Source organism: Phocoena sinus, chromosome X (genome assembly GCF_008692025.1).
Source record: "Phocoena sinus isolate mPhoSin1 chromosome X, mPhoSin1.pri, whole genome shotgun sequence".
NCBI lineage: Eukaryota > Metazoa > Chordata > Mammalia > Artiodactyla > Phocoenidae > Phocoena > Phocoena sinus.
Genome location: NC_045784.1, coordinates 33,667,961 through 33,695,694, shown reverse-complemented (window position 1 = coordinate 33,695,694; position 27,734 = coordinate 33,667,961). Strand labels below are relative to the sequence as shown.

General features: G+C 42.5%; 1 protein-coding gene across 1 annotated transcript in view; it reads right to left on the bottom strand.

Moving 5' to 3' along the window:
- XK (X-linked Kx blood group) overlaps window positions 1-27,479 on the bottom strand; it is a 54,924-nt gene extending 27,445 nt beyond the window's left edge. Inside the window, exons 1-2 of the mRNA XM_032618679.1 lie at window positions 27,083-27,479; window positions 19,869-20,131 (exon numbers count right to left, since the gene is read on the bottom strand). Of these exons, the coding sequence (XP_032474570.1) occupies window positions 19,869-20,131; window positions 27,083-27,327 (508 nt within the window). The 5' untranslated portion in view covers window positions 27,328-27,479. The remainder of the gene's footprint in view (window positions 1-19,868; window positions 20,132-27,082) is intronic.
- Window positions 27,480-27,734: the final 255 nt, after the last annotated feature.

Here is a 27,734-nt window from a genome sequence, read left to right as displayed (position 1 = left end):
GGTAGGGCTGGTTTGTCACTCTTGGAAAATCCTGAAAAAAGGAATCTGGCCAATTCTTAGTGGCATTTTTTTCTGAATGTGGTGTATCCAGCACCTAGGACTGATATCATTTTTTGGTGGAAAAGTCTCATTTAACTTACTATACAAGGAAGAACATTCTAACAAGAGTGTTTTGTCAATGGAACAGTGCATTTTGAGTACTGAGAGCTCTACTATTGAACATAATCAAGAAGAGAGAGGCCGGTGGACCAACTTTGAGGGACACTAAGGAAGGGATTTCTACAGAGAGTGCAAAGTCAGACATGATGACCTCTTAGATCCCTTCTACCTCTTAACATTCTACAACCCTGTGCAAAGCAGTGCTGGGTAAAAGAACTAGCTGTGGGTCAAGCATCCAAAAACCTGGGTTTGGGTCTCAGCATTAAGTTGGGCCCTTAAACTTCTTCAACCTTGGTATTGCAGATACTATGGGCCTTCCACTTAATTGGTATCCTTTTTCCACTCTTCCTTGAAGGCAGAACTCTAATTGTGATTACATGCTAACCCTCCCACGTGTTCAAAAAAAGATGATACCAGGTTCAGCCCCTGGAGTAAATCAAGATTTGTGTAAGACCAGTCTCCTATTTTTTTGTGTGTCACAAATAGAAAAAATGATATTTGCATGGTGTATTCACTGGGTTAATTGGATGAAGTCGATCTATCCATTCTGGGACCTATCTATACCTTAGAGGCCTCTACATTCTACTTTCTATCCCTGTGTCTGGGGATCAGCTTAGCATGCACATGTGACCCACGTCTGGCCAATGGAACCTGAGTAGAATTATGCTGAAGGAAAAGGTATGCATCCCCACTAAGAGGAAGTATACAGGAAGAAACCTCCCTCTTCTTCCTGACTTGGTCATACCTGCATATGATGTGTAGGCCTATAAAGACCTGTAGGTATTTTAAAACATGGCTCCCCAAATTCTTTACTATTCCTCCCATCAAGAAGTAGAGTTATGTCTCCTCTTCTTGAATCTGAGCTCTTTTGACTGCTTGAATAATAGAATATGGCAAAAACGACGGCCAGTTTCTGGGCCAACGTTATTAAGAAACAAAACTTCCACTTCATCTCTCTTGGGACACTTACTCTTAAGACCTAGCTGCCATGCTATGAGGAAACTAAGGAGAGGCCCACATAGAAAAGAACCAGCTAAGCAACCAGGAGGAAACACAGTACCAAACTGTCAGCCATGTGAGTAAGCCATCTTGGAAGTATCAATAGATTCTCCAGCCCCCAGTCGAGATGCTCCAGCTGATGCCACATGGAGCAGAGGTAAGCTGACCCTGACAAGACTTGTCCAAATTACAAATCTGTGGGCAAAAGAAATGACTATTTTTAATTTAAGGCACCAAGGTTTCTGGTGGTTTGTTACGCAGCAATATATAAAAGATACACAGTCTTCTTGCAATCATGAGGGGAGAAAGACACAAAGATAGAAAATGCCTAGGTCCTTGATGATACTGCTGTGCTGATAAATGAGCCAATCATGGGTTCACTCTGCCTCTGAATTTATTATACAAGGCAATAATTTTTTAAAGTCCCTTTTAGTTGGGTCTTCTATCACTTGCAACTCTGATATCTTAAATGATACCCTGTTTTTTCATCTATAAAAATGAGATTAATATAATTGCCCTGCTTATTATTTTTCACCATTCACTGACCATACATTGAGAACCTATATGTGTCAAACTAAGCATGCAGAAATCAGTAAGACAGAGACCCTCGGCTAGCCCCAGTAGCTCATGCCTGACCATCCTCCCTGCCCCCAACAAAAACTAACAAACACTCATTGTGGAAACATGAAAAACACAGATAAATGGAAAGCAGAAAAAAATAACCCATAACCTCTGTATCCTAAGACAACAACTAATTGACATTTCGTTTCCGACTATTTTTGAAGTTTTATATTTTGTGTACGTTTCTGCATATGTGTACACACATGCAAAAAACTGAGACGATGTTGTGGCAGAAGTTTATAAGCTTATAACATGTAGAGCAACACACATGCTTGTGCACGTGTACACACACACACACAACTATCCTTCAACTTCTCTCTCAATGGGCCTCTGAGAACGTATGAATTAAAGCTATTATCTTTTTTAATTAAAAAAATTTATTTATTTTTGGCTGCATTGGGTCTTCATTGCTGCACGTGGGCTTTCTCTAGTTGCAGCGAGCGGGGGCTACTCTTCGTTGCGGTGTGTGGGCTTCTCATTGTGGTGGCTTCTCTTGTTGCAGAGCACGGGCTCTAGGCGTGTGGACTTCAGTAGTTGTGGCTTGTGGGCTCAGTAGTTGTGGCTTGAGGGCTCAGCAGTGTGGCTCGCGGCCTCTAGAGCACAGGCTTAGTAGTTGTGGTGCATGGGCTTAACTACTCCGCGGCATGTGGGATCTTCCCAGACCAGGGCTAGAACCCGTGTCCCCTGAATTGGCAGGCAGATTCTTAACCACTGTGCCACCAGGGAAGCCCTAAAGCTATTATTTTTAGATTAGCTCATAAACTGCAATTGGTTCTGGAAACAGGCAACACATTAAATAAGTTTTTTTCTGAAGCTAAACAATGTGTCTGGCCAAGGTATATCTCGGGGCAGTAAACTGAGTAGAAGAAGGCAATTGTGTCATGTTACCAAAGTTAAAAGAACTGTATTATAGATTTAGACTTCTGACTGCTAGCCTATTCAGCCTTCCCTCAAATACAGGAGAAATGAAATAGTAGGGATGAGTTTTTAAGAGTGCTTTTCTAGAAATCCAAGATGCAAGAAGCACCTCTGAAAGCACTAATTGAAACACCCTATGCCAACTACCAACTTCTACACATTCAACTCACTTGTCTAAGAACTACCATAACTTTTTTATATCCTTATCAAGCCCTCAAATCAAACAAACCCCCTATTTTCCCTCATCCAGCTAAGAATCCTTGGTGCCCAACTTCATTCAATCTGTTACGCAAACCTCTCTATTCTTGCCCCTCTATTCTTTTGCAGCCTCCATCACAACATGTACCCTGGAGGAACTTAGCTGCCTTTTTCCACAGCTGCACGTGCCGGGCCTGCTGTGACTCAAATGACCACCTCCACTCAGATGACTACACCAATGGCAGAGCCTGAGACAAGCATTTGGATGCAGGCAGTTCATCTGGGAGGGGAGCCTAGGAAACAGAGTGAAGGAGGGAAGGAAGCCAGGCTCATAAAGACTACGTACACTATTAAAGCTGGTTACCACTGTGGCAAACGGGCCTCATTCCCACTGGGGATCCACAAAGGACCATATATACTGGACCCCAAATTATCCTTCTTAAGGACAGAGGCTGAGGTTTTATCCATAGACTACTATCTCCCTTAGTCGGAGGTGGCCCTGCAGGCATTACCTTGCCCACACTTCTCAAGTGTACCTGAGCTGTGTTCCCTGGCATAGGAGAAAACCCTGAGGCAGAAAAGAAGAGAAGCACCTCAGGGCGTGTTGGGACACAGGCTTGATGTGGGATGCTAGCAATGCACACAGAACTTTTCACCACAACTGCACTAAAATCAAAAGGGCCAAGGACAAGTGACTCACAGTATCCAAGAGCCTACTATAAGCCCCAAATTCAGCTCTCCAGGCTATACGTCCATTCTAAATCCTCAAACTCCATGGGCTATCTCCTCTCAGATGTCCCACAGACATTTCCAACTCAAATTGACAGAAACTGAGAGGAGTCAGAAGCACACCCATGGATCCAAATTCTTTAATAACATCTGCTGACAGCAGCAGCATGGGGGTCCCTCAACAGTGAGTGGGTTTGACAGTGGATGAGGCTCTGAAGGGCCCCGCCAGGCTCTGGAACCCAGAAATTGCATCAGCAATACTTCCTGAATTGGAAATTAGACAGATGGTCTCATCCCTAAAGAAGAGGTGGAACTCAGGGTTGGGCACTGCCCTCTCCACATGTTGGGGGCAATGTACCTCCTGTGGTGGTCATGGGCCTTGTTGCTTGCCAGCTCCAAGATCCAGGTTGTCAGGTCACAGATACACATGCAAGATGCATTATCCAGTAGAGGTTCAATTGTATCCCCTCTCACAATGTAATAAAACCAGTCTTGTTTCCAATTACACACTTTTTTCAATATTCCTGCTCAACATTCCTTTGTTCCCTTTTGAACTGGTTTTAGCATCTGTCCATTCCCTCATGAGTAATAAAATCTTAATGTGTCCATATCTATATGAGCGACAAGATTTCATCCTTTTTGAAAAATATCTTTTAACCGCTCTCGAGCTCACAATGAGATACCAATAGATTCACCTGTCAGAGCCAGGTAAACACTGTTCACGGAGAAGTGTGCCTTGTATGCAGTTAAAGCCCAGACGTGTCTTTTCTTGGCTCTCCTGGGTGAAGCCAGAGCGCGGACAGAACTGTGTTGACTCTGTGTTCCTCTAACTTTAAATTGCCTCTCTACTAATGTCATGTTTCGGTTTTGTTTTCTTTCATTTATGGCCATTGTTATTCCACATCGTTGGCAGAAATGGATGGGGATTTGGTTTCAGGGTCTGACCGTCTGGAGCCCTCTCTAAATGGGTTCATGGTTTAGAGAGATTCAGGTCCATACGATTCAGGTCCCTGCTAGGTGTGAGGCAACAGAGAATCTGGTTTGTCAGATTTATTTGTCAGTCCATTTGTTAGTTCATATCAATTTAAAATTTCATGCCCTTTGGGAAGAAAACAGCTCTTTGAAATCTGGACTGGGGAGATTTTCTGTTTGTGTTTACTCTTGATCTGTGACTGAAATTGTAGAACTGAAGCTATTTCTCTGTGGCTGTATGTCTCTGTGTCTGTAATTCAGAAATTTCTTCATCTTTGTGTGAGTATGTAACATTTTCATACCTTTGGGTAGTATTAATACATTAGATTATAAAGTCTCTTAATTTAAAGGACCTCTGTTCTGATTGGCATACCTAAATAAACAATTGCTTATATAAACTGAATATAACTAAAATTTCCTAAAATACAAACATGGAACGTGGATGCATCTAGAGACTGTCATACAGAGTGAAGTAAGTCAGAAAGAGAAAAACAAGTATCGTATATTAACTCATTATGTGGAACCTAGAAAAATGGTACAGATGAACCGGTTTGCAGGGCAGAAATAGACCACAGACGCAGAGAACAAACGTATGGACACCAAGGGTAGAAAGTGGCAGTGGGGTGGTGGTGGTGGCGGTGGGTGGGATGCATTGGGAGATTGGGATTGACATGTATACACTGATGTGTATAAAATGGATGACTAATAATAAATTTTAAAAAAATTGAACTGCTAGTATTTTAAATGTGCTAGATTTTAGAATACTTTAATAGTTCAAATTTACATAATTTACGTAAATCTTTGACAATGACGACTAGTATAATATTTGGGGTTTAATGACAACTAGGTCCTCTCTGATTCATCAGTGTTAAGTATAATACAAGCATACATTTTTAAGCCTCTGGGTATATTTTTCTTAAATTTGTATAGGTTTATGATCAAATGAGCTAGAATTACTCCTACTGAAGGTCTAAGATTATGAAAAAAAGTCAATTTATGTTTAAGCAAATCGAGTCATTGTTCTGACAAACCAGTATTTTCACAGTAACGAGATTTGTAGTACGTCCCCTTGAAGAGCATTTCCAAAATCTTTAGATAGCTGAAGTCTCTGGACTGATATTATGAGATAATTTATAGAAATTCAATGGATGCCTAGAAAATGTCTACGAAAGGATACTAAAACATTGATTACTAAGCATAATTTGAATTATATACTTTTGCTTCTTATTTATATATTCTACAAAGAGGCTATATCTTGGGTTTGTAAATGAATATGTTCATTTCTGCCACGATGTGAAACTATAGAAAGGAATTGCGAGGCTGGATAAAGCTGGGTTGAATGTATTCATGAGTTCTACTAAAATGACAGAAATTTACAGCGATCAACCCCCTAGTTTGCTCCATGAAATACAAGTGAGTGCCTAAAAGTTATAATTAATTTATGTAAATGAGACTCTAGAAGAATGAGTCTATACTAGGAGTCTGAAGATAATGAGACACTTTTAAAATTAGGGGCAAAAAAGGGAATGTTTCTGTCCTGAAGTAAAATGACTTGTTCCAGAATGGAAAAGAGGAAGAATGGTGAAGAAAAGAACCTGAATGAATACAGAAAGCTGTAAGTCTGTGGAAAGAGAATCTGAAAAGTAACACCTATCTGTGTTAAAAGTTTGCCAAATCTGCCTCAGTTTTGATGGGTTTACTTGTAAGATTGTCAAAAAGAGATTGTGGGTCCTTTAAAATGAAATATTACATTGAAGCAAGCCCAGAATTTATTTGCTCTCTGTGAAAATGAGAAAGTTTTTATGGAGTATTGGTCTGCTCCTAATAAGAGGTTACTCCTGCACCTGTATTAGTTTCACTATGGCTGCTGTAACAAATTACCACAAACTTGATGGCTTAAAACAACACACATTTATTCTTTTACAGTTTTGGAGGCCAGAAGTTCCAAATCAGTTTCTCTGGGTTAAAATCAAGGTGTCAATGAGGCCATGCTCCCTCCAGAGGCCCTAGAGAAGAATCCATTTCCTTGACTTTCCAGCTTCTAGAGCTGTATACCTTGCATCCCTTGGCTAGTGGCTCCTTCCTCCATCTTCAAAGCCAGCAGTGTAGCAACTTGCTCCAGTCCTCACATTATCATCTCATTCTGTAATCAAATCACCTCCTGCCTCCCTAAGGACACTTGTCATTACATTAAGGGCCCACCTGGCTAATCTACAATACTCTTCACGTCAATCTCTTTATCTGGATAGTCCTTTGGGCCATATAAAGTTCACAGGTTCTAGGGATTAGAAACTAAATATCTCTGGGGTCATTATCCAACCGCCCACCTCACCTTCTAGGTAATCTATCCAAATAGCAGAGAATCGATATCTCACCACAATAACGCTTTGCTATGACTTTATCATGCCCTTGATTATTCTCTTTAAAGTAAAAGAAACAATAGAAGTTCTGCACTTACCATGTGCTAATGATTTTTTTGTATTTAATTAAACGCTATCTTGTCACTTTATTTAATAAATAACCAAGCTATAATCATTCATGTACTCAGATACCCACGATCTTATCTTAATTCTCAAACCTCCTGGAAATTTTTCAATTTTGCCCTTCCAACACTGAATCCAAAATGAAAAGTGAAATGAAACTTCAAAACATCTTTGGACTTAAAAACTGTCTGAGATTTCCCAGAGGCCCCTAGAAAGTAAAAAAAGGTTTGTTCTTTCACCTTATAAAAGAGAGGTGGTAGAAATAATTCGCTTTATTTCCTATGTTAGTATTGATTAGTGCACTGAAAAAAAAAGTCAAATCAAAAGAGGTATTAGCCTTCCCAGATTAAATGTGAATAGGGAAATATTATTAATATCAATATTTCATAAGTTTTTATGTTGTAAGTGAAGTTCCTTGGATATTTGTCAGCACCCTTACTGTCCATTATATGTTTCTAATTATCAGAGTCCTGCTGGTGCCTTCCCTGACGGTGTTAGGTAACAAAATTAGTGTTTTGGTCATATTTAAGTAAACTAAAAAAATAGTCGGGCACACCTTTCTTCTTAAATTTTACTAGCAATTTCTAGACCAGTGCTTTTTATTTATTAATATATATATATATATATATTTTTTTTTTTTTTTTTTTTTTTTTTTCGGTACGCGGGCCTCTCACTGTTGTGGCCTCTCCCATTGCGGAGCACAGGCCTCCGGACGTGCAGGCTCAGCGGCCATGGCTCACGGGCCCAGCCGCTCCGCGGCATGTGGGATCTTCCCGGACTGGGTCACGAACCCGTGTCCCCCTGCATCAGCAGGCGGACTCTCAACCACTGTGCCACCAGGGAAGCCCTAGACCAGTGCTTTTAAAGTGGAGGAGGCACATTCAAACCCTTCTATGGAGTTTTATTTAACATAAAGATGTTTAAATCTACTCTAGACTTCATTGAAGACAGGCTTAATCATTACATTTATAGATATTTTCCCCATTACCTCTTTTGTTTTTTGGATTGGCTTTATTATCCTATTTTGCATGTTACAAAAATTTTCCTCTTCAACTGTACCATTTTCATTATGCATTCCTACCAGACTTTTCACCTGTGAAAATTATCACAAGTCATAAGTGACCCCTAGACATTTAAAGTCTCTGCCATCTCCAGATACATTTTTACTAACTCTGAGGCTACCCTGAACGCCCTACAATCAGCTAAAGGACAGAAATCTTGTCTTCAACAAAGCAGGATGGTCTCAGAACCCTGTGGAAAAGGACAGTAACTCTGGTACTTCAAGAAAAGGCTGTTGAGCACAGGCTTCTGACGTCATCACATAATCCCCTTTGAGACCATGTCAGTGGACAGAGTCAGAATTTCAAGAACACCTTAATTGAGAAGGAAATGGATTCATCACACGGCTCTCACACTGTCCAATGGAACAAGGCCTAGGTATACAAAGTCTGAAGACCTGTACTATAAAATCAGCCCTTTGATCCTAATCTGTCTGGCCTCCAAACAAAACACAAGTGGAAGTTCTTGAGAGTGAATTGTTGAGAATGTTTTCCTGGAAACCCAAGACACCTCTACACTGAAGAGTTTGGCTTCTTTTCCCCAGGGGAGACCATTAAACAGGGCTTGCATCCATATCCCCTACTTTGGCAGGCAGATTCTTAACCACTGTGCCACCAGGGAAGCCCCATTCTTAGTTTAAAGCCCAGGAGTGCCTTGTCTTGTTTCTTCTAGGTGATTCCAATGCACCAGTAGGACTTACATGATTTTTTTTCTAATTACAAAATTTTCCTCTATACTAATTTTGTGGTTCTATCTTGTTTTTGCTCATTTACAGATGATAAGTTATTCCCATTGTTGGCAGAAATGGTGGAGAATTTGGCTTTAGGATATGACCATCTGGAGACCTCGATAAATGGGTCCACAGAGATTTGGTTTCCACTGAGTAAGAGACAACAGAGAATCTGGTTTTCTAGTCTTCGTCTATTTGCTCATTCAAATCATACCCTCTAGAGGACAACAGCTTTTTGATATCTGGACCAGTTAGTTTTTCTATGTTTATACTTGACCCATGGCTGAAATGGTAGAATTGAAGCTATAATCTCAATTTTTCTCTGCGTGTATGTCCATATGTCTGTAACTCAGAAATGCCCTCACCTCTGATTGTGTGAGTGTGTAATATATTCCTATCTCTGAATTATATTAATATAATAGATTATAAAATCTCTTAAATTAATGGGGCTCTGTTCTGACTGGCATATCTAGATAAATTCTTATATAAATTGAATATTCCTAAATTTCCCTAAAAATAAAGAAGCTGAATTTTGGGACCTTAAATGAGCTACATTTAAACAATATACATTCTCCCAGAAACCAATTCATAACTATTTTAAGAAATCAACACCTCCACATTGAAGAGTTTGGCTTCTTTTCCCCAGGGGAGACCATTAAACCCTTTATATATCGAGACCACCCATTTCTCAGGATACAGCAGAAGAGGCTCAACAACAGGCAGCAGGGCTGGGCTCTCGTCCCTACCGTGGACCCACTTGCCACGTGATCTTGGGAGAGCTGATCGGCATCTCTGGGCCAAAGTGGCCTCAGCTGTAAAATGGAGACCCTAAAAACCAATCCCTGTCCTCTGTGCCCCACTTTCAGTAGAGAACTTTCCTTAGGAAAAGCCCACAGACTGGTAACTGTACACCTCAAGCAGATCTTTGAGATAATTTAGTCCAACCTCCTCATCTTATAGCCATGGAAGCTGACGTGCCCCAAGTAAACTACACTTACGGGTGACCAGAACACAGTTTCCCCCCATCTTCTTTCACTATTTTGCACTTTTGTGCCATGAAGACTCTCTCTTCCACAGTCCAGTTGGTGAATTCTTCTCATCCTACATCTCAGAACCCAAGTATCTCACAGCCGCAGTATCTAACCTGTCTCCCTGCTGCAAATTGGTTTCCTTTAGTAGATTTTGCTTTAACAGAAGTTTAGACAGATTTTCCCCACCGTGATTCTGCAACCCTAAATATCAGAGAAACCAATCTTCCGTGTTCACGAAGAACTGTAGAGAAATACTAAACGATACAAAATGAAGTTCCTTAGATTTAAAACCATACCCCTAAAAGAATAGAATAAAATAAGTTCATTATCTCAATCTGTTTGAACTGTGGATTGTGGACTGCTACTGGTCAAGGAACTGTTTGTTACTGGCCAGCTCCAGAAATGGAAATTGAGAGTCAGCATTTAGGAACACAGCAATCTGGCTTCACCCCAATATTTAAGTGAGTGGGCTCAGCCAGTGAATAGGGTCTACACCAGTCCTGGAGGTGTGGTACTCCAGTGATGAGCCAAATGTGAGCTGTATAACAGCCATGCACAATAGGACCTCCTATCAGTTCATAAGGAATTAGAACAAGAAGAACGGATAATACTGGCCCTACACTAAAGGCAGTTTGAGAAGCCCTGTACTATAATACATCATCAAATGAGAAAATTGATCCTTCTGAATACTGTGAACTGAGAATTAATCTGTGGTGTGAGTAACAAGTTCAAGTCTCTGTAGTGGCCAGACAGTTACTAGAAGTGAGTGAAGTGGGTGAGACATGAAATCCAAAAGAGACAAGTGGCAGACCAGAGGCCGGACCTTAATGGGATAGCATCTCGTATCTCCAGTTCACTGCAACCACAGGGACACCCAGACATTTTGATTTCACGAGAGAAGCCAGAAATCCAGATATTCAGGGAAAAAGTCTGTGATTTTAAATGTCAGCAGCTTATGAATTTTCTTTCAAGACATCTGTGTAGGACTAACAAATGCCATCCCGATTAGGTCTGGAAGCCGCCACTGTGCAATTTATGCTTTCGGAAAGGACGTATTAGAGGTTACTAGAAGGTCCCTCATTTTAAAATTCTAATTTGGGGCCCCAAGTCCTGTTCTGAAGAGTCAGAGCCACATGACTGCAGGACCTGTCAGACTCGGGGACCAGGGGAGCCTGGGCCTTCAAAACACCTCTCTTCTCAGAGGTTGTCTTCAGTGGGAGGCCAGCCTAGGTCCCAGGCCTCGCGTTCATGCCAACAGCAAACCGACGTTACTCTCCAAGATCTTTCCAGGCTCGACTCGTGGGCTCACGTCGTCCCACACGTGATGTTTTCCTGTGTGCCGACCTGTGTCTGGTGTCTGACCCTGGCCGGCCCTGACACTGCTTTTGATCACAGACCTCGTTTGGCAGCCACACCCTCCCCAGCCTCTGCCCCTACTCATGCCGGTTTTAGTTTTCCCACTCCCAACAGGGCACTGGTCGTCACTGGTGTTCTCTCTGTAGGGTTCACATTAGAATAAATCCTTCTTCACCATCCCCCTTCCCACCTGTTCAAAACGTACAAAAAGCCTAAACTTGGGTGCCTCATGCTTTCCCAGGGGCAGTGGTTCTCACCCTCTGCCTGCCTTCCTCCCCTGCGTGGACGATTCCCGGTCCCGTGTAGGAGGGGATTTGGCAGGGGGCGCAGTTAGACTGATGACGTGCTGGCCGGGGCGGGGGGGGGGGGGGGGGGGGCATGTCTCCTGTTAAAGCCACAGGCACAGCTGAAGCACGATTCTTAAAGGGATGGTGGTATAGCTCTGCCTGATTCTCCCATGTCCAGGTGACTCTGCAGAAGGTTTGCCAACACGAGGTCAGTAAAGCTCAACCTCCAAACTCGGACATCAAACACAGAGTGTAGAAGAGCTCAGGAAGCCCGGCTCCCTGCAGGTGTCCCGGAGACCACTACTGCTGACTACGGCATGGACTGTAAGGGGACCCCCGAGCACACAGACCTGCTAATCTGATGTGGTTTACCCACCTACTATGACTTCTCTGGCCCTTAATGAATTCCTCTGGTGTGACTTTTTTTTTTTTCACATCTTTATTGGAGTATAATTGCTTTGCAATGGTGTGTTAATTTCTGCTTTATAGCAAAGTGAATCAGTTATACATATACATATGTTCCCATATCTCTTCCCTCGTGCATCTCCCTCCCTCCCACCCTCCCTATCCCACCCCTCCAGGCGGTCACAAAGCACTGAGCTGATCTCCCTGTGCTATGCGGCTGCTTCCTACTAGCTATCTACCTTACGTTTGGTGGTGTATATATGTCCATGCCACTCTCTCGCTTTGTCACAGCTCACCCTTCCCCCTCCCCATATCCTCAAGTCCATTCTCCAGTAGGTCTGTGTCTTTATTCCCATCTTACCCCTAGGTTCTTCATGACATTTTTTTCCCTTAGATTCCATATATATGTGTTAGCATACGGTATTTGTCTTTCTCTTTCTGACTTCACTCTGTATGACAGATTCTAGGTCTATCCATCTCATTACAAATAGCTCAATTTCATGTCTTTTTATGGCTGAGTAATATTCCATTGTATATATGTGCCACATCTTCTTTATCCGCTCATCCGATGATGGACACTTAGGTTGTTTCCATCTCTGGGCTATTGTAAATAGAGCTACAATGAACATTTTGGTACATGACTCTTTTTGAATTATGGTTTTCTCAGGGTATATGTCCAGTAGTGGGATTGCTGGGTCATATGGTAGTTCTATTTGTAGTTTTTTAAGGAACCTCCATACTGTTCTCCATAGTGGCTGTACCAATTCACATTCCCACCAGCAGTGCAAGAGGGTTCCCTTTTCTCCACACCCTCTCCAGCATTTACTGTTTCTAGATTTTTTGATGATGGCCATTCTGACAGGTGTGAGATGATATCTCATTGTAGTTTTGAGTTGCATTTCTCTAATGATTAATGATGTTGAGCATTCTTTCACGTGTTTGTTGGCAATCTGGATATCTTCTTTGGAGAAATGTCTGTTTAGGTCTTCTGCCATTTTTGGATTGGGTTGTTTGTTTTTTTGTTATTGAGCTGCTTATAAATTTTGGAGATTAATCCTTTGTCAGTTGCTTCATTTGCAAATATTTTCTCCCATTCTGAGGGTTGTCTTTTGGTCTTGCTTATGGTTTCCTTTGCTGTGCAAAAGCTTTTAAGTTTCATTAGGTCCCATTTGTTTATTTTTGTTTTTATTTCCATTTCTCTAGGAGGTGGGTCAAAAAGGATCTTGCTGTGATTTATGTCATAGAGTGTTCTGCCTATGTTTTCCTCTAAGAGTTTTAGAGTGTCTGGCCTTACATTTAGGTCTTTAATCCATTTTGAGCTTATTTTTGTGTATGGTGTTAGGGAGTCATCTAATCTCATACTTTTACATGTACCTGTCCAGTTTTCCCAGCACCACTTCTTGAAGAGGCTGTCCTTCCTCCACTGTACATTCCTGCCTCCTTTATCAAAGATAAGGTGACCATATGTGTGTGGGTTTATCTCTGGGCTTTCTATCCTGTTCCATTGATCTATCTTTCTGTTTTTGTGCCAGTACCATACTGTCTTGATTACTGTAGCTTTGTAGTATAGTCTGAAGTCAGGGAGCCTGATTCCTCCAGCTCCTTTTTTCGTTCTCAGATTGCTTTGGCTATTCGGGGTCTTTTGTGTTTCCATACAAATTGTGAAATTCTTTTTCTAGTTCTGTGACTTCTGGTCAGGCATCCAGGAGACTATGCTTTGTGCTAAAACAAGCCATGGCCATAAGCCAAAGTAAACAGCTTTTCCTAATCAAATGCTATTTAACCAACATGGCAGGATTTGAGTATCATGATTGATTCCCTGGCACCACCCACCCTGGAGGCAACTCCCTGTTGGCTGAAGGTCACTGGAAGATGAGGAACCACGCCCTGGACACCAAGAGGCTCCACTTCAGGGACGGGGTGGCACTGTTGGTGCCATGATGTGACCAGCTAAAGGTGACTCTCCACCTGCAGTCGCTGGGGAGAGGCCTGCTGGCCACTCACGTGAGCAGAAGAGCAAGAGGGGGGTTTGGTGGAGGCCAGGAGGCCTTCACGGCTCCTCTAACGAATCACAAATTTGTGCGGTGGACATCTTGGCAATGAGGCTTCTGTAAATATTTGGCTGAATGAGCACCAGGTGTCAAGAAAAGTGTCTTGGATTAAACAAGCACCTACTCCACTGAGCTCTAAGCACACCCGACACTGTTACTCTAGATAATGCTGTGAAGTTGGCAAAGGCTCAGTCAGCTCCAAGCTTTATTAGATGGTACAAGGAAGCAGAGATGGTGAGTCACCGGGCAGAGGGGAGCAGACAGGGCGAGGGCTGTCTGGTTCCCGGATGCAGCCCTGGCTTCCCCCCTGCACGGGAGGCACTCTCACTCTCGTCTCCCCACGAGCTTCGAGCTTTGGCAGGCCGGGGTTTTCACAGCCAGAGGCCCAAGCATCCAGCAGTCACGGCAGAACCAGGCCTGGCGGCACCTTGGGGAAACCTGTCTGAGCATCTGGTACACGGGGAGGGAGACACAGGCAGCCATCTGTTAAGGGCGTGCCCTGTGCCAGGCTCTGTGTTAAGCCGCGGTTTACAAGCACACAGTGACTTCGTCTTTGGGAAAATCCCAAGATGGAGGAACGCTGATTATCCCCGTTTTACAGGTGAGGAAGCTGCTGCCTACAGGAAATAGATGAATGTCCAAGATCATGTAGCCAGAAAGTGGGGAACTGGGATGGTGAACCCAGGTCCACTGATGCCACAGTTCAAGCCAGCTGCACAGCCTCTGATCAGTCCTTTATGACAGGCCAAGAGGCAGCAGAGGGTGGCCCTTCAGCATATGATGCACAGGAGAAAATGCCAGATGCTGACACTGCCAGGAGAGCAATTAGTATACATCACTTGACATGACAATTTTTTTTAAACTTAGCACATGAGAGTGTTTATAAGAACTGTGTGTGCTTTCGAGTCCATCACTTGGGACAGAATTTATATACTTATACATCTTAAAACATGTATTCAGCCACTGCTAACTCTGTTCCTCTCTCAAATAAATGATCATAGGTTAGGTGTTTCATCTGAGAATGAGATTTATAATTGTGTTTACAATGGGATACATTCAAAAATAAGTCCAGTAATATTTAGTAATCACAAGAACTGCTTGAATTGCAGATGGTAGGTTTATATAATATTACTATTTAATTTACCAGTGTCCACAAGAGAGGACAGAAGGGTATCTTCCACAGAGAGTATCACAGCACTAGCTAAAAAGCCCTGTCTCAAGTGCTTGTTTTGTAATGAGGCAGGATATAACGAAATAATATATGTCAGGAACCTGGGAACCATTTTTGACATCTCTCTCTGCCTCACCTTCCCATTCAATCATCACCTTGTTCCACTTCTACATCATTAATATGGCTCCAATAACCCATTTCTCCTGTTCCAGCCCAAGCCACTATCATTCTCAACTTGACCACTGTAGCAGCCCACTTCCTGGCCTCCTTGTTTCTCCCCTCACCCCTTCTGATCCATTTTCCAGAGTAATCAGCTTCTAAAACTAAATCTGATCATGATACTGTGTTGTTTAAAAATCATCAATGGCTTCCTCTTGCCTCTGGGATAAAGTGTGAAATGCTGGGATGCCCTTTCTTGCTTTTCCTTCATTTGACTTCTCCTCATCTACCAGATTTTGGTTTCAACTTAAGTTCCTCTGGAAAATTTTCCCTCATCTCCCAGACTTGGTTAGATTCCCTCAATAGACCCTTACACAGGACTTTCACTTTGCAGGATTTACCTGAAATAAAATAAGTATATGACTATCTGTTTCATGTTTCTCTATCATGTTCCAAAAGGATATGTGCCAGTCCACCTTATTCACCACTTTACCCTCATAGCCCAGCACAAGGTCAGGAACACAGGACGTTTTCAATACATATTCATTGACTTCATGAATGAATTCACATAAATCTAACCCCAAATCCTGCCTCCTCTGGTAGACAATGAGTACAATTTCCAACTTTAATAAGATGGAGGTAATCAGATCTACCTCACAGGGATGCTGTGAACATGAAACACAATCATGCCAATCACAGTGCCTAGCACAAAGCAAGGATCTGAGAAACAGTCATCATTACTACCGACAAGACCACCTTGACTGGAAGAGACAAGGGCACTTTGAGATCCAGGCAGGCCAAATGGCAGGATGCAGGGGCCTTCACAGAACACAGTAACCTTGGTACACTCACCTGGGCCTCAGACCAACCTATCCTCCAAGGTCCAGAGACTTGATCAAGCCCCTGAGAGCTGACTAGTCTCACGCAAAGACTGAGGCTCATAGACAGTGTCCATTATTCACTGACTATGGGAAAAAAAAAACTCTCCAATAGTGTATGATTCCATTTATATGAAATATGTACAATAGGCAAATCCATAGAGACAGAAAGTAGGTTAGTGATAGCCAGGGTCTGGGGAGGGGAAATGAGGAGTGACTGCTAACGAGTATGGGATTTCTTTTCTATGTAATGAAAATATTCTAAAATTAGATAGTGGTGATGGTTACACAACACTGTGAATATCCTAAAATCTACTGAATTGTACTCTTAAAATGGTGAATTTTATGTTATATGCATTATACTGCAATTAACAAAAACCTCTCCAGTGGACCACGTGGCCAGCTCCACCTCCCCTTTAAGCTCTGCCAAGGCCAAATTCATCAATGTTTGCTCAGTGAGCATAGAATCAGAGAGAAGGGGTTATATAGACTTTGAAAGTTGAATGGGGTCAGGTTCTGATGGACTTCATGTCCCTCTCCTGTCAAGAATGGACATTTCTATCGGTCTGGACACAAGGTGTGGCAGATACTGTTAGCTGCCCACTCAATATCCATTCCTCCTCTTATAGTTTAAGAAAACATAATTTCCTTGTGGGTGGCAAGGGGCCCAACCCTGGGCAGGTTATGACTAGTCTAGTCCAGTGTTCCCAAACTTTGCTGAAGATAAAAATTACCTGGAGCATATATTTAAAAAACAAAAGAGAAAAAATCAAGAGACATATCGTAGGCTCCCATTCCATACCCAGCAAATCACAACTTCCAGGTTATCTGTAGAGTTTTAACAGGCTCCCCCCTCCACCTCCTGTGACTCTAATCAACGTCAGCAAAGTTGAAGGAATGCTGCTGTAAGCCACTGGTGGCAATCATTTCTATGCCCAGCTTTCCTAGCATTTCTTGCACCGAGGTGACCATGTGACCAGTCCTGGTCAATGAGACCTAAATAAAGTCTATTAGGGAGGTTTCTAGGAAAGCTTTTACTTACTAATAAAGGAAGAAAGACACTCGCCCTTCTGCCTTCATCCCCTCTTTCTACCTTGAATGCAGCTATGATGGATTCTATGCAGTAGCAACCCAAAAGAAAGACCAATGGAACTTCAGGAACATCAACTTTACCATTGTGAGCAGCTGATATAATGCCAGCAACGGCCTAACTCCAACTTCATCTTAGATAAGCAAAATAATGGGTTGTTTAACCTTGTAGTCAAGTGTTTATTCCTTGCACCAAATGCATTCCTAATCATATGACAGATATTGCCAATGTTTGCCTCTGTGACACACCCCAGCCTGTCCTCCAATTACAACTGCCTTTCCCCTTCCGGGTGAGGGATCCCTTCCTCAGATATGTTAAGGCAGTGATTAGGGTTAGTCAAAACCTATACAACTGGCAGTCATCTATATTTTTAAGAGGACCATGCCCACTTCCTTTCTCTCTATATATTTGATGGATCATTTAATTCTCAGAGGACTTATTCCAAGTTCTTGGGGGGCATGTCACAGATATTCTTTGTGACACTGACATTTTATGAGATATCTCATATTTTATGAGATAGACATTTCATTTTCCTGAATAGAATTCTGTCTGAAAAACTGTAACTAGGGTTGGCAAACTTTCTGTAGAGAGTCAGACAGTAAATACTTTATGCTTTGTGGACCATACTTTCTCTGTTGCAACTACTCAGTGACTCAACTCTGCTAAAAAAACAAACAAACAAAGCAGACATAGAGAACAGGTAAATGAAAGGGTGTGACTGCATTCCAATAAAATTTTATTTACAAAAATAAGCAATGCCTGATTACACCCATGGGCTGCTGTTTGCCAACTTCTGAACTAAAAGACAATCTTCATTTTCAATAACTTGAGAAAAAAATTGAATCTACTTGTAAAAATCAAATAGATTATCACCACATCTGGTCTCTTGCTGTGTTCCTGCCACACAGAAAAATAATGAACTGGGAAAGGGGTACAGTGGCATGCAGAGGACTCACCTTGGTCAATGCCCATTCTAGTTATAAGTCCTTAGAGAACAAGGATGCTGCTACATTTATTGAGCACCTACTGTCTACCTGGGGCTGTGGGAGGCATTTTCACATAAAGGTTAATCCACCAAGGTCCAAGATCTCAACCTAAAGTCCTGATATATCTTAAGAATCATAGTCACTTTGAGGTAACCTGGATAAGGGATAACAGTTGTAACATGCAAATATCCTGTGACCCAGCCATAAATTAAAGTCATTTTACCATCCAGCTTAGATTATAGGCAGAAAGAGGATAATACTGAGGGAAGTGAGATTAATGAGTGATTTATTTTAAAAGATTCCAGTTTCAGTGCTGTCTTAAATATGTATTTTTTCAGCCTAAGGCTTTTAACTCACTTTTGTTTATCTATATAGCAAAACTTACCAGAATATCTGGTTTTCATTTACTAATAATATTAATATTTGTGAAGGATTCTTTCCTCTTTTCATATGAAGGTTTTTCACTTGTGTCCAATGCATGTACAGGTTTTTTCTTTTTTTTTTTTTTTTTATTGTGGTACGCGGGCCTCTCACTGTTGTGGCCTCTCCCGTTGCGGAGCACAGGCTCCGGACACGCCGGCTCAGCGGCCATGGCTCACGGGCCTAGCCGCTCCGCGGCATGTGGGATCCTCCTGGACCGGGGCACGAACTTGCGTCCCTTGCACCGGCAGGCGGACTCTCAACCACTGCGCCACCAGGGAAGCCCCCAGGTTTTTTCTTTAAAATTTGGCTTAATCAAAACCTGCCCTCAATTTGATGATGCGAGAATAGCCCAAAGGTCAGAGAACTGTGTTCATTTTAAAGCTGAGATACCTATTAGAACTTCAAGAAAACAGGACAGTGCTCTTGATTCCCTCATTCACCACAAAAAAGCTGTTACAGCCAACTGTGTATCAGCTGGTTTACAACTATCACTGAATGACAGAGGCAAAAACCAAAGAGGCCCAGCCTCTGGCGGCTGTATCTTCAGCCTACGGCAAGTTGTATTTTCCAAAATGTCACAGCAGTGAACTTCTAGAACTCTGCCATTCCCCAACAAAAGTCAGAGTTTCCTTTCCTCCCTTTCCCTTGAACCTCTACAGGATTCCTGACTGCTTTAACAAAGAAAATACAGAAGTGATGCTGCATGACTTCCAAAGCTGGATCACAAAAGGGATACTCTACCACCTGGCCCTCTCTCACTCTCAGGATACTTGCCCTTGAAAGCAGCCACCATGCTGTGAGGAAGCCCAAACTAACCTACATGGAGAGATGAAGTGGGGAAGATCTGAAGCCCCGAGCAACAGCCAGCATCGACCGTAAGAAATGCGGGTGAATGAGTCCTCAATGGATTCTAACTCTACATCTTTGAGCCACCCCGGCTAATACACAGTGGAGCATAGGTGAGCCCTGCCTAAAGGGCAGATTCATAAGCAAAATAAACGTCGTTATTATTTTAATTCACTATGTTTTGAGCTTAGTAACTGGAACACAGACTTAGGATTGGATGCACATATAAACGAACTTCGCCAAAAACAAGATAAACCTTATGTTTTGCTCTCCACTTTGATTCCCAAATGCAAATAGAAATAAAAAAATATACATACATCTTCCGATAGTGACATCCTGCTGCAGGGCGGTTATATACAGCTGCAGGGTCAGCTGAGGGGCTGAGCCCAGGAAAGCCTGGATCACTGATGCCCGGCTGAACGCAGATCGGTGGGTGAATAGCTTGCCCTCTGCCTGGCCCACTTCCTTCTCAATTTCCTCTGAGAGGCCATTTTTTGGCATCTGTCGCTTCTTGGTGATGCTGACATAAGGCTCTTCGATGTGGTTTGACTGACAATAGATGCAGAAGACTTCAAAACACCTGGAAACAAACCAGCAAGTCATGATAATCAGAGGCAGACAGGATTCTGTCTTTTCTCAGTTACCCTGCTTTCACTTAGCCTGATTCTCAAAGCCTTGACTTGGTTACTCTGAACTGTAGCCTCTCCTCTAAAAGCATCCTCTCTAAGGACCAGCTCTGAGCATGCAGTCCTCTTGAGGCCCTCCACCAGGCCAACTGGCCTGAGTGTGAACCAAATTCAGAGGTGACACCGAAGGCCACTGAGGCAAGGAAACCAAGTAGAGAATGGAATGGGAAGTGGTTCAGGCTCCAGAGCCACAGAAAAACATTCCATTTCCCTTCCTGACACATATTAGCTGTGCAGCCCTGGACAGGTCATTTAACCCAAGCCCTTTCCCTCAATTACAAAGCAGAGATAAAACCTACTTTGCTGCACTATTATGGAGATAATACAGTATATGGGTATGTGTGTATGCATGTATATACACACACACATATATTTGTGTATATATATATATATATATATATATATGCACATATATTTTTTTCACATCCAATAGATGTCCCAAATCACCTCAGTTAAAACAGCAGCTATGGGACTTCCCTGGTGGCGCAGTGGTTAAGAATCCGCCTGCCAATGCAGGGGACACGGGTTCAAGCTCTGGTCTGGGAAGATCCCACATGCCACGGAGCAACTAAACCTGTGCGCCACAACTGAGCCTGCGCTCTAGAGCCCTTGAGCCACAACTGCTGAGCCCGCGCACCTAGAGCCCGTGCTCCACAACAAGAGATGCCACCGCTCGCTGCAACTAGAGAAAAGCCCGCGGGCAGCAACGAAGACCCAACGCGGCCAAAAATAAATAAAATAAAATAAATTTATAATATTAAAAAAACCAGCAGCTATGGTTGGAAGATCCCCCAGTAGTTTCCCATCTAGAATTCCCCTGGAAGACCACATTACCATCTCTGCTCTCTTAAGCTTTTACGGGACATGCCTGGAAGCCTGCCAGCTCTGTCTTATCTATGGAGTTTCAAGCCTGCCCTAGGGATGGAGCCTTAAGCAGTCACCTTTCTAGACTGATAGAGTACCTGGCTTTTAAAACTGGATTTCCCTCTTTAGGTAATGATATGGGTATCAAAGAGAGGAAGAGTACCGACGTATACGATTTATACACACACATTCACAAATGGATTGAGGGATTGATATAGGAATGGACAGATGTGTGAAATAAAACATTAACTGTAGAATCTAGGTGACAAGTACTTGGGTGTTCACCGTACAATTCTTTCAAGTTGTCTTCTGTATGTTTGTAAATTTTCATAACAAAATGTTGGGGAAAAGTATTTTTTTCCTAGGAATAAGAAAAACGTTCATGGCCTTAGGTTTAAAAATTGTTAAAGGACATTTCTTTCCCCAAACGTGCATTTTTATAACAACCTTATAATGCTGCCAGAAGATTTTATGGCTTCGTTTATTTTATTGAGTATTGTTAACTTTGTACTCTCACCTCGAGGCAACCAGGGCAACAAGAATACATGCATAATTCGAAAGAATAAAACCTGATGTAAGAAACGAAATGCAGGAACTTCTTTAGTAAATACAAAGTGGATGTATTTGTGATTATTATCCTTGTTCGTTTGTTCCTGAGAGAAAAAGAGGTACGTAGTAGTATGGGGGGGAAGGGGAGGGAGAGCGACAGGCAATTGTCTGCTACATTTTGTCCACTGGGGTCATGGACACTTTATTACATGAAAACATGTAAAACAGTGTGGACCAGCTTGTTCAGCTGAAAACAATGAAGTTCAAGGTTTTGAGTTCAAGTCCAGCTGATCCAACTGAATTTGTTCTGAGGAAAAACTCAAATCTATGACTGAGGACTGCTTGAGGCCTAGCAACTTTACACTGTTGGACCACTGACCACAACAAGGACTAGAAGACAGAATAAACTGACCATCTTCTTTATTCTCAAATATGTGATGAATGCAGATGCACTCTGCTAAGTGCTGTGGGGAATGCAAAGATAGCTGGATACCCGCCTCATTCAGAGGTGCTCACAATCTAAGCAAGAATATGGGACCTATACATAATAAGGATAATAAATAATTAATACAACTAATATTTATATAGCACTTTCAGTTTATAAGATATTTCTCATATATTTCCTCACTTAGAAAGAAAGCCTACTGCAAAAATTTGAATCATACCATTATTTGTAATAGCAAAATTCTCGAAATACTCTAAAGGTCCTCAAATAAAACAATGATTAAATAAATCCTAATATATGTATTCAATGAAATATTATCCAGTCCTTAAAATTGATAGTATACACATACATATACTGATATATAAAAATGTTTCCTATATTTGGTAAGCAAAAGGAGTAAATTACAATGGAATATATATAGAAAATTCCATTTTTAATAAAAAGAAAATTACATATATATACATACACACAAATCACACAAACATACACACCTATACACATAAATAGTGAAGTGCCTGAGCTGGCTCATACTGACTCATGAGACAATTAAGTAGTTTGGAATTCTTTTTTTTTTTTGGCTGCATTGGGTCTGTGTTGCTGCACACGGGCTTTCTCTAGTTGCAGCGAGCAGGGGCTACTCTTTGTTGCGGTGCACGGGCTTCTCATTGTGGTGGCTTCTCTTGTTGCAGAGCATGGGCTCTAGGCACACGGGCTTTAGTAGTTGCAGCATATGGGCTCAGTAGTTGTGGTACGCAGGCCCTAGAGCACACAAGCTCAGTAGTTGTGGCATATGGGCTTACTTGCTCGGCAGCATGTGGGATCTTCCCAGACCAGGGATTGAACCCACGTCCCCTGCACTGGCAGGCAGATTCTTAACCACTATCCTACCAGGGAAGCCCAATAGTTAGGAATTTTGTGAGCCAGTTCTTAAACAACTTCATAACTTGAAATAGGCCATAATGGAAATACTTAAATCACAGAAATCAGCAAATACTGCAAATCAGGGCTTCCACCCCTGCCCTGCCACCCCCAGACAGTTTACGGTTTACCAGCTTACCACTGTAAAAATATTAGTAAGGATATACAACAAAACATTAAGAATTGTTTTCTTTAGTTAGCTGGATTAGAACTTTAAAATTTTTTTAGTTGTGCTTATCTGTTTTCTGCCCTTCTGTTGTTTCAACAACAAATATATTTTACTTGAATAATAAAATCAAGCTCAGAACTTTTTTTTTTCTTTTTTTTTTGCGGTACGCGGGCCTCTCACCGTTGTGGCCTCTCCCGTTGCGGAGCACAGGCTCCGGACACGCAGGCTCAGTGGCCATGGCTCACGGGCCCAGCCGCTACGCGGCACGTGGGATCTTCCCGGACTGGGGCACGAACCCGCGTCCCCTGCATCGGCAGGCGGACTCTCAACCACTGCACCACCAGGGACGCCCAAGCTCAGAATTTTTAAAGACTAAAACAAACAAACAAGTGAAACACCAGCGCATGTTAAGAGCTGAATGAATAAAATGAAGGTTCAGAGGAAAAAGCAATTCTCTGGATGCTGAGGAGGGGCTGTGTTTAATGGAAAGCATTTGCAGTCTACCAATGGAAATGAAAGAAGGTCCCAGAAGGAGCTAATCACAGAGGTGGCCCTGAAACCCAGGTGTACCCCCTTGCAATCCACTGTTCTTCCCAACTAATAAAAATCTTAGCACAGAGTTTCACATGTAGTAGGTGTTTAATAAATTTGTGAAAGGCCCTAAGACTTCTGCTATTTGCCACTACTGGTTAAGAAAGCTGATAAGAAACACACTTTACTATTCTTCTTGGAATTCTGCAAGACTCATACAATTACTCCAAATGAGTTTTGTTTTGTTTTACTTGAGAAGTTGTCTAAATGTAGCCATAAATTAAGTATTTTCATCAAAATCATTCAAGGTAGTTTTTCAGTATTGTGTGGACCAAGGTTTGGCAAACATTTTCTGTATTTACAAAGAGTAAATATTTTAGGCTTTGCAGGCCCTGGTCTCTATCGCAACTACTCAACTCTGCCACTGTAGTGCAAAGGCAGCCACAAGACTACACAGAAACGAATGAGCATGGCTGTGTGCCAATAAAACTTTATTTACAAAAACAGGCCATAGGGGGATTTCACCTGTGGGACATAGTTTGCTGATTCCTAATGTAGGTAATCAGCAGGTTGATCTATTTTTTTTTTCCACTTTATCCCATTTTCAAGCACCATAGTGGAAATAGTTTATTCCTTAGCTGAAACCATGCATGTTGGTGTCAGCACAAATAATCTGTGGTACCAGAGACCCTCTAAGGTAGTTAATAAAAACACGTTTTCAAAAGAAATACTGATTATGATTTCCTGTACGCCACGTTATCTTCCTATGACACACATGCTCTGAGAAGCTACACAAGAACCAAACTGGTTAAAAAGAAAGAAAAGCCACTTGCATAATCTCACTGAGCCTCAATTCTCAACTGTAAAAAAAAGATAATGACAGTTAGCTCACAAGGTTTTACAGTGGATGGAATTAAATACTGTATGTAAAAGCACTTTGCAAACAACAACAAGAAAACTCTTCAAATTTAGGCCATTATTATTTTAAAGTCTTTTGAAAGTTTACTAAAGAGCAAAGTACAACGGTGAATCATCTTGCAACGTTCTATAAAAAATACTAGACTCACAGATATAGAGAACAAACTAGTGGTTGCCAGTGGGGAGAGGGAAGGGGGAGGGCCAATATAGGGGTAGGAGATTACGGGGTACAAACTATTAGGTATAAAATAAGCTATAAGGATATATTGTACAACATGGGCAATATAGCCTATATTTTATAATAACTATAATTGGAGTATAACCTTTAAAATTGTGAATCACTATATATTGTCCACCTGTAACTTATATAATATTGTATATCAACTATACTTGAATAAAAAAATTACTAGAACTTCTTAGCTTTTACTTTATAAAGCCAGATTTTTATGTACCATTTTTCCTCATTATACCAGTGAAGAAGAATGGGGGGAAATTCCTAGAACCTGTAACTCATTTATATTTACTCCTTCTCCCAGTTAATTTAAAAAGTTAACATAACTGTAAAAGAATGATAAACAAATTTTGCTGTTGTTAAGAGGTGCTTTTCCCCACTCTGGTTTTCCAGAATATCTATTATCATTCACAGTAAGATTGTCCTTAAAATAGAAAAAAATAAATTCAAGACATCATTCAATGTTTGTATTGTTCCAACCTAGGCTTAATGAGGAAACAACCCTTCAAACTGCAACTACAGTTTTAAATATAAGACTGATATAAATGAAATATGGTGCTCTCCCAATGCCTCCCTAAAGAAGGAGCGGGGCCTAGTTTGCAGTCTTTAGCCCGTAATTATTACAGTGTAATGTAATGCAGCTGAACTGAGTGAACTCAAAAACATCATCTCACCTAAAAAGAACATGAGTTTGGTTAGTTAGTACCCACCCCAAATTAAACAGAGCTAAATTATCCCAAAACAGTTTTAAAATATTACTAAGTTCAATCGATAAGAAGGGAAGAGAGACTCTCCTTTGTTTGGGGGAAATAATTTTGATCTTTATGTGAAGCTGATGTCTTAGAGTTAGAATAGAAGCAAACAGTCAGCTGGAAGAACTTGCAATAAGATATTAAGTCACACTAATACACAACATCAAGTTGCTTTTCTTTTCATCTGGAAGCTAAGAGGCTTGGAACCACAGTTTGCGTATCTCAGCGTGGGTCCAATATCTTCTAGAAAGAAATCAGCTGCATTAGAATGAAAGCGCCCTTGTTAACGGAAGCGGGTTGTTTATTCCTTTTTTTATGTTTTATTTTGCTTTTCCCCCAAAAAGACATTGACCCATTCAGAATTTTCTGGAAATAGGTCTCTTTATGGTGTTGAAACTTTATTTATAGTTCAGAAGTTATCTCTCCAAAGCACCAAACTTTCTTTCTTTAATAAAGTTAAAATATTTTTACTGTAAAAACTGAAACATGTAGAAAAGTATAATAAAAGAGTAAATGATGCACTTTTCTATATTTTTCAGGAGAAAATGAAAATCACCCATAACTCCATCATCCAGAAATTACTACTCTTGCGTCTCTGGCCTTTCCACCTCTTCCAATTCTTCTACCACCTACATCTAAAGTTCAGTATTATAAATTTGTTTCTAATCCAGATAGAAACCCTTTGTTTTGCTTTTCCTACAGAGATGAAAGATATCAAAACAACACATTTAAAACTCTCTTCATGGTCCTTAGATAAGCCAAACTCTACTTCATTACCAGGGATTTCTTTTTCTACTTGCTTTGTGTTAATACAGTTTAATTTCCAGAAATGTCACTAACAGTTTTTCTCAACGCCCAGCAAGTGTTGGGGTCTTCATGGCACTTGTGTTCCAACTTCATTGACTGCGTTTAGAAGTTAGGCAGGGGCCCGAAGACATTTCTACAACCCCGTATGTTACACATCCGAGAGAAAAGAAAGATGCGTGGATTTCTAGAGTCATGTATGTCATGTATGAGAATTACGTAAGTTAATATTTGTAAAAAGTGCAGAACAGTGCCTGGCACACTCCACGTGTTTGATCAATTTAAATTCAATCAGCTGTATACACTTCTACTCTAACGGCCATTTAGAACCCACTTCCTAAGGGCCCGTCACGACACAAACTCATCCTGCCAGATCTCACCTGATCTCAGGGAAAGCATGTCTTTTATGAGGTCGAAGTGTATAAAACTGACCTTTCTGTTCGTCAAATTCAGTTGACTATCAGCAATTTCCTACGCTCGCCCCTAACAGGAAGGCGGTACGCGCCGGCTCGATTCCCACTCCCCCAGGTTCCTGCCGCATTCCTGTGACAGCAACGGTGGAGCTCAGGAGCCGAGGGGCCGGCGTGGGCCCGGTCCGCGACTCCGGCCACCTGTCCCCTCCCCCGGGAGGCCCGACCCCGCCGCTGGGGGTCCCGCACGCACCTGAAGAGTGGCCCGAGCTGTAGCAGGTGCAGCAGCAGCACGAGCGGCCGGTCACGGCTGAAGTCGCGGTGCACGAAGAGGAGCGTGAGCTGCACAAGGGCGCAGGGCAGCAGTGAGAAGAGCAGCGTCAGCGCCTGCCACATGCCGTCCCCGCCCGAGCGGTAGGTGCTGCTCAGGTACAGCGCCGCCGTCGTCTCGGCCACGAACAGGAACACGGACGCCAGCACCGAGCCCGGGAATTTCATCTCCGCGCGTCAGCGGCGCGCACCGGCGACAGACGCGGTGGCGGTAGCGGTGGCGGTGGCGGCGGCGGCGGCGGCTGCCCCGGGGGCTCCCGGCATGCCCGGCCCCAACTGCTCCCGCGCTTTGCGTTGCCCGCCAAGGGCGCGAGACCCGGGCCCTGGAGCTGGGCCTGGGGTCAAGCAAACCCGCGGGGCTGGGGCGGGGCGCGCGGCCGGGTCGGGACACGCCCACGCGCACCGTGCGCCGCCCGCGCGCCTCAGTGCCAGCCGCGTCTCTGCGGTGACGAACCGTGGGCAGGCCGCGAACCTGCGCCCAGCTATAGACCGCGCCGAGCCCCACAGGAGGCGGCGGGCCCCGCCGGCTCCGCGCGCAGCCGCTGGGTCCTAGAGCCCTTTGGTCAGCGCTCGCG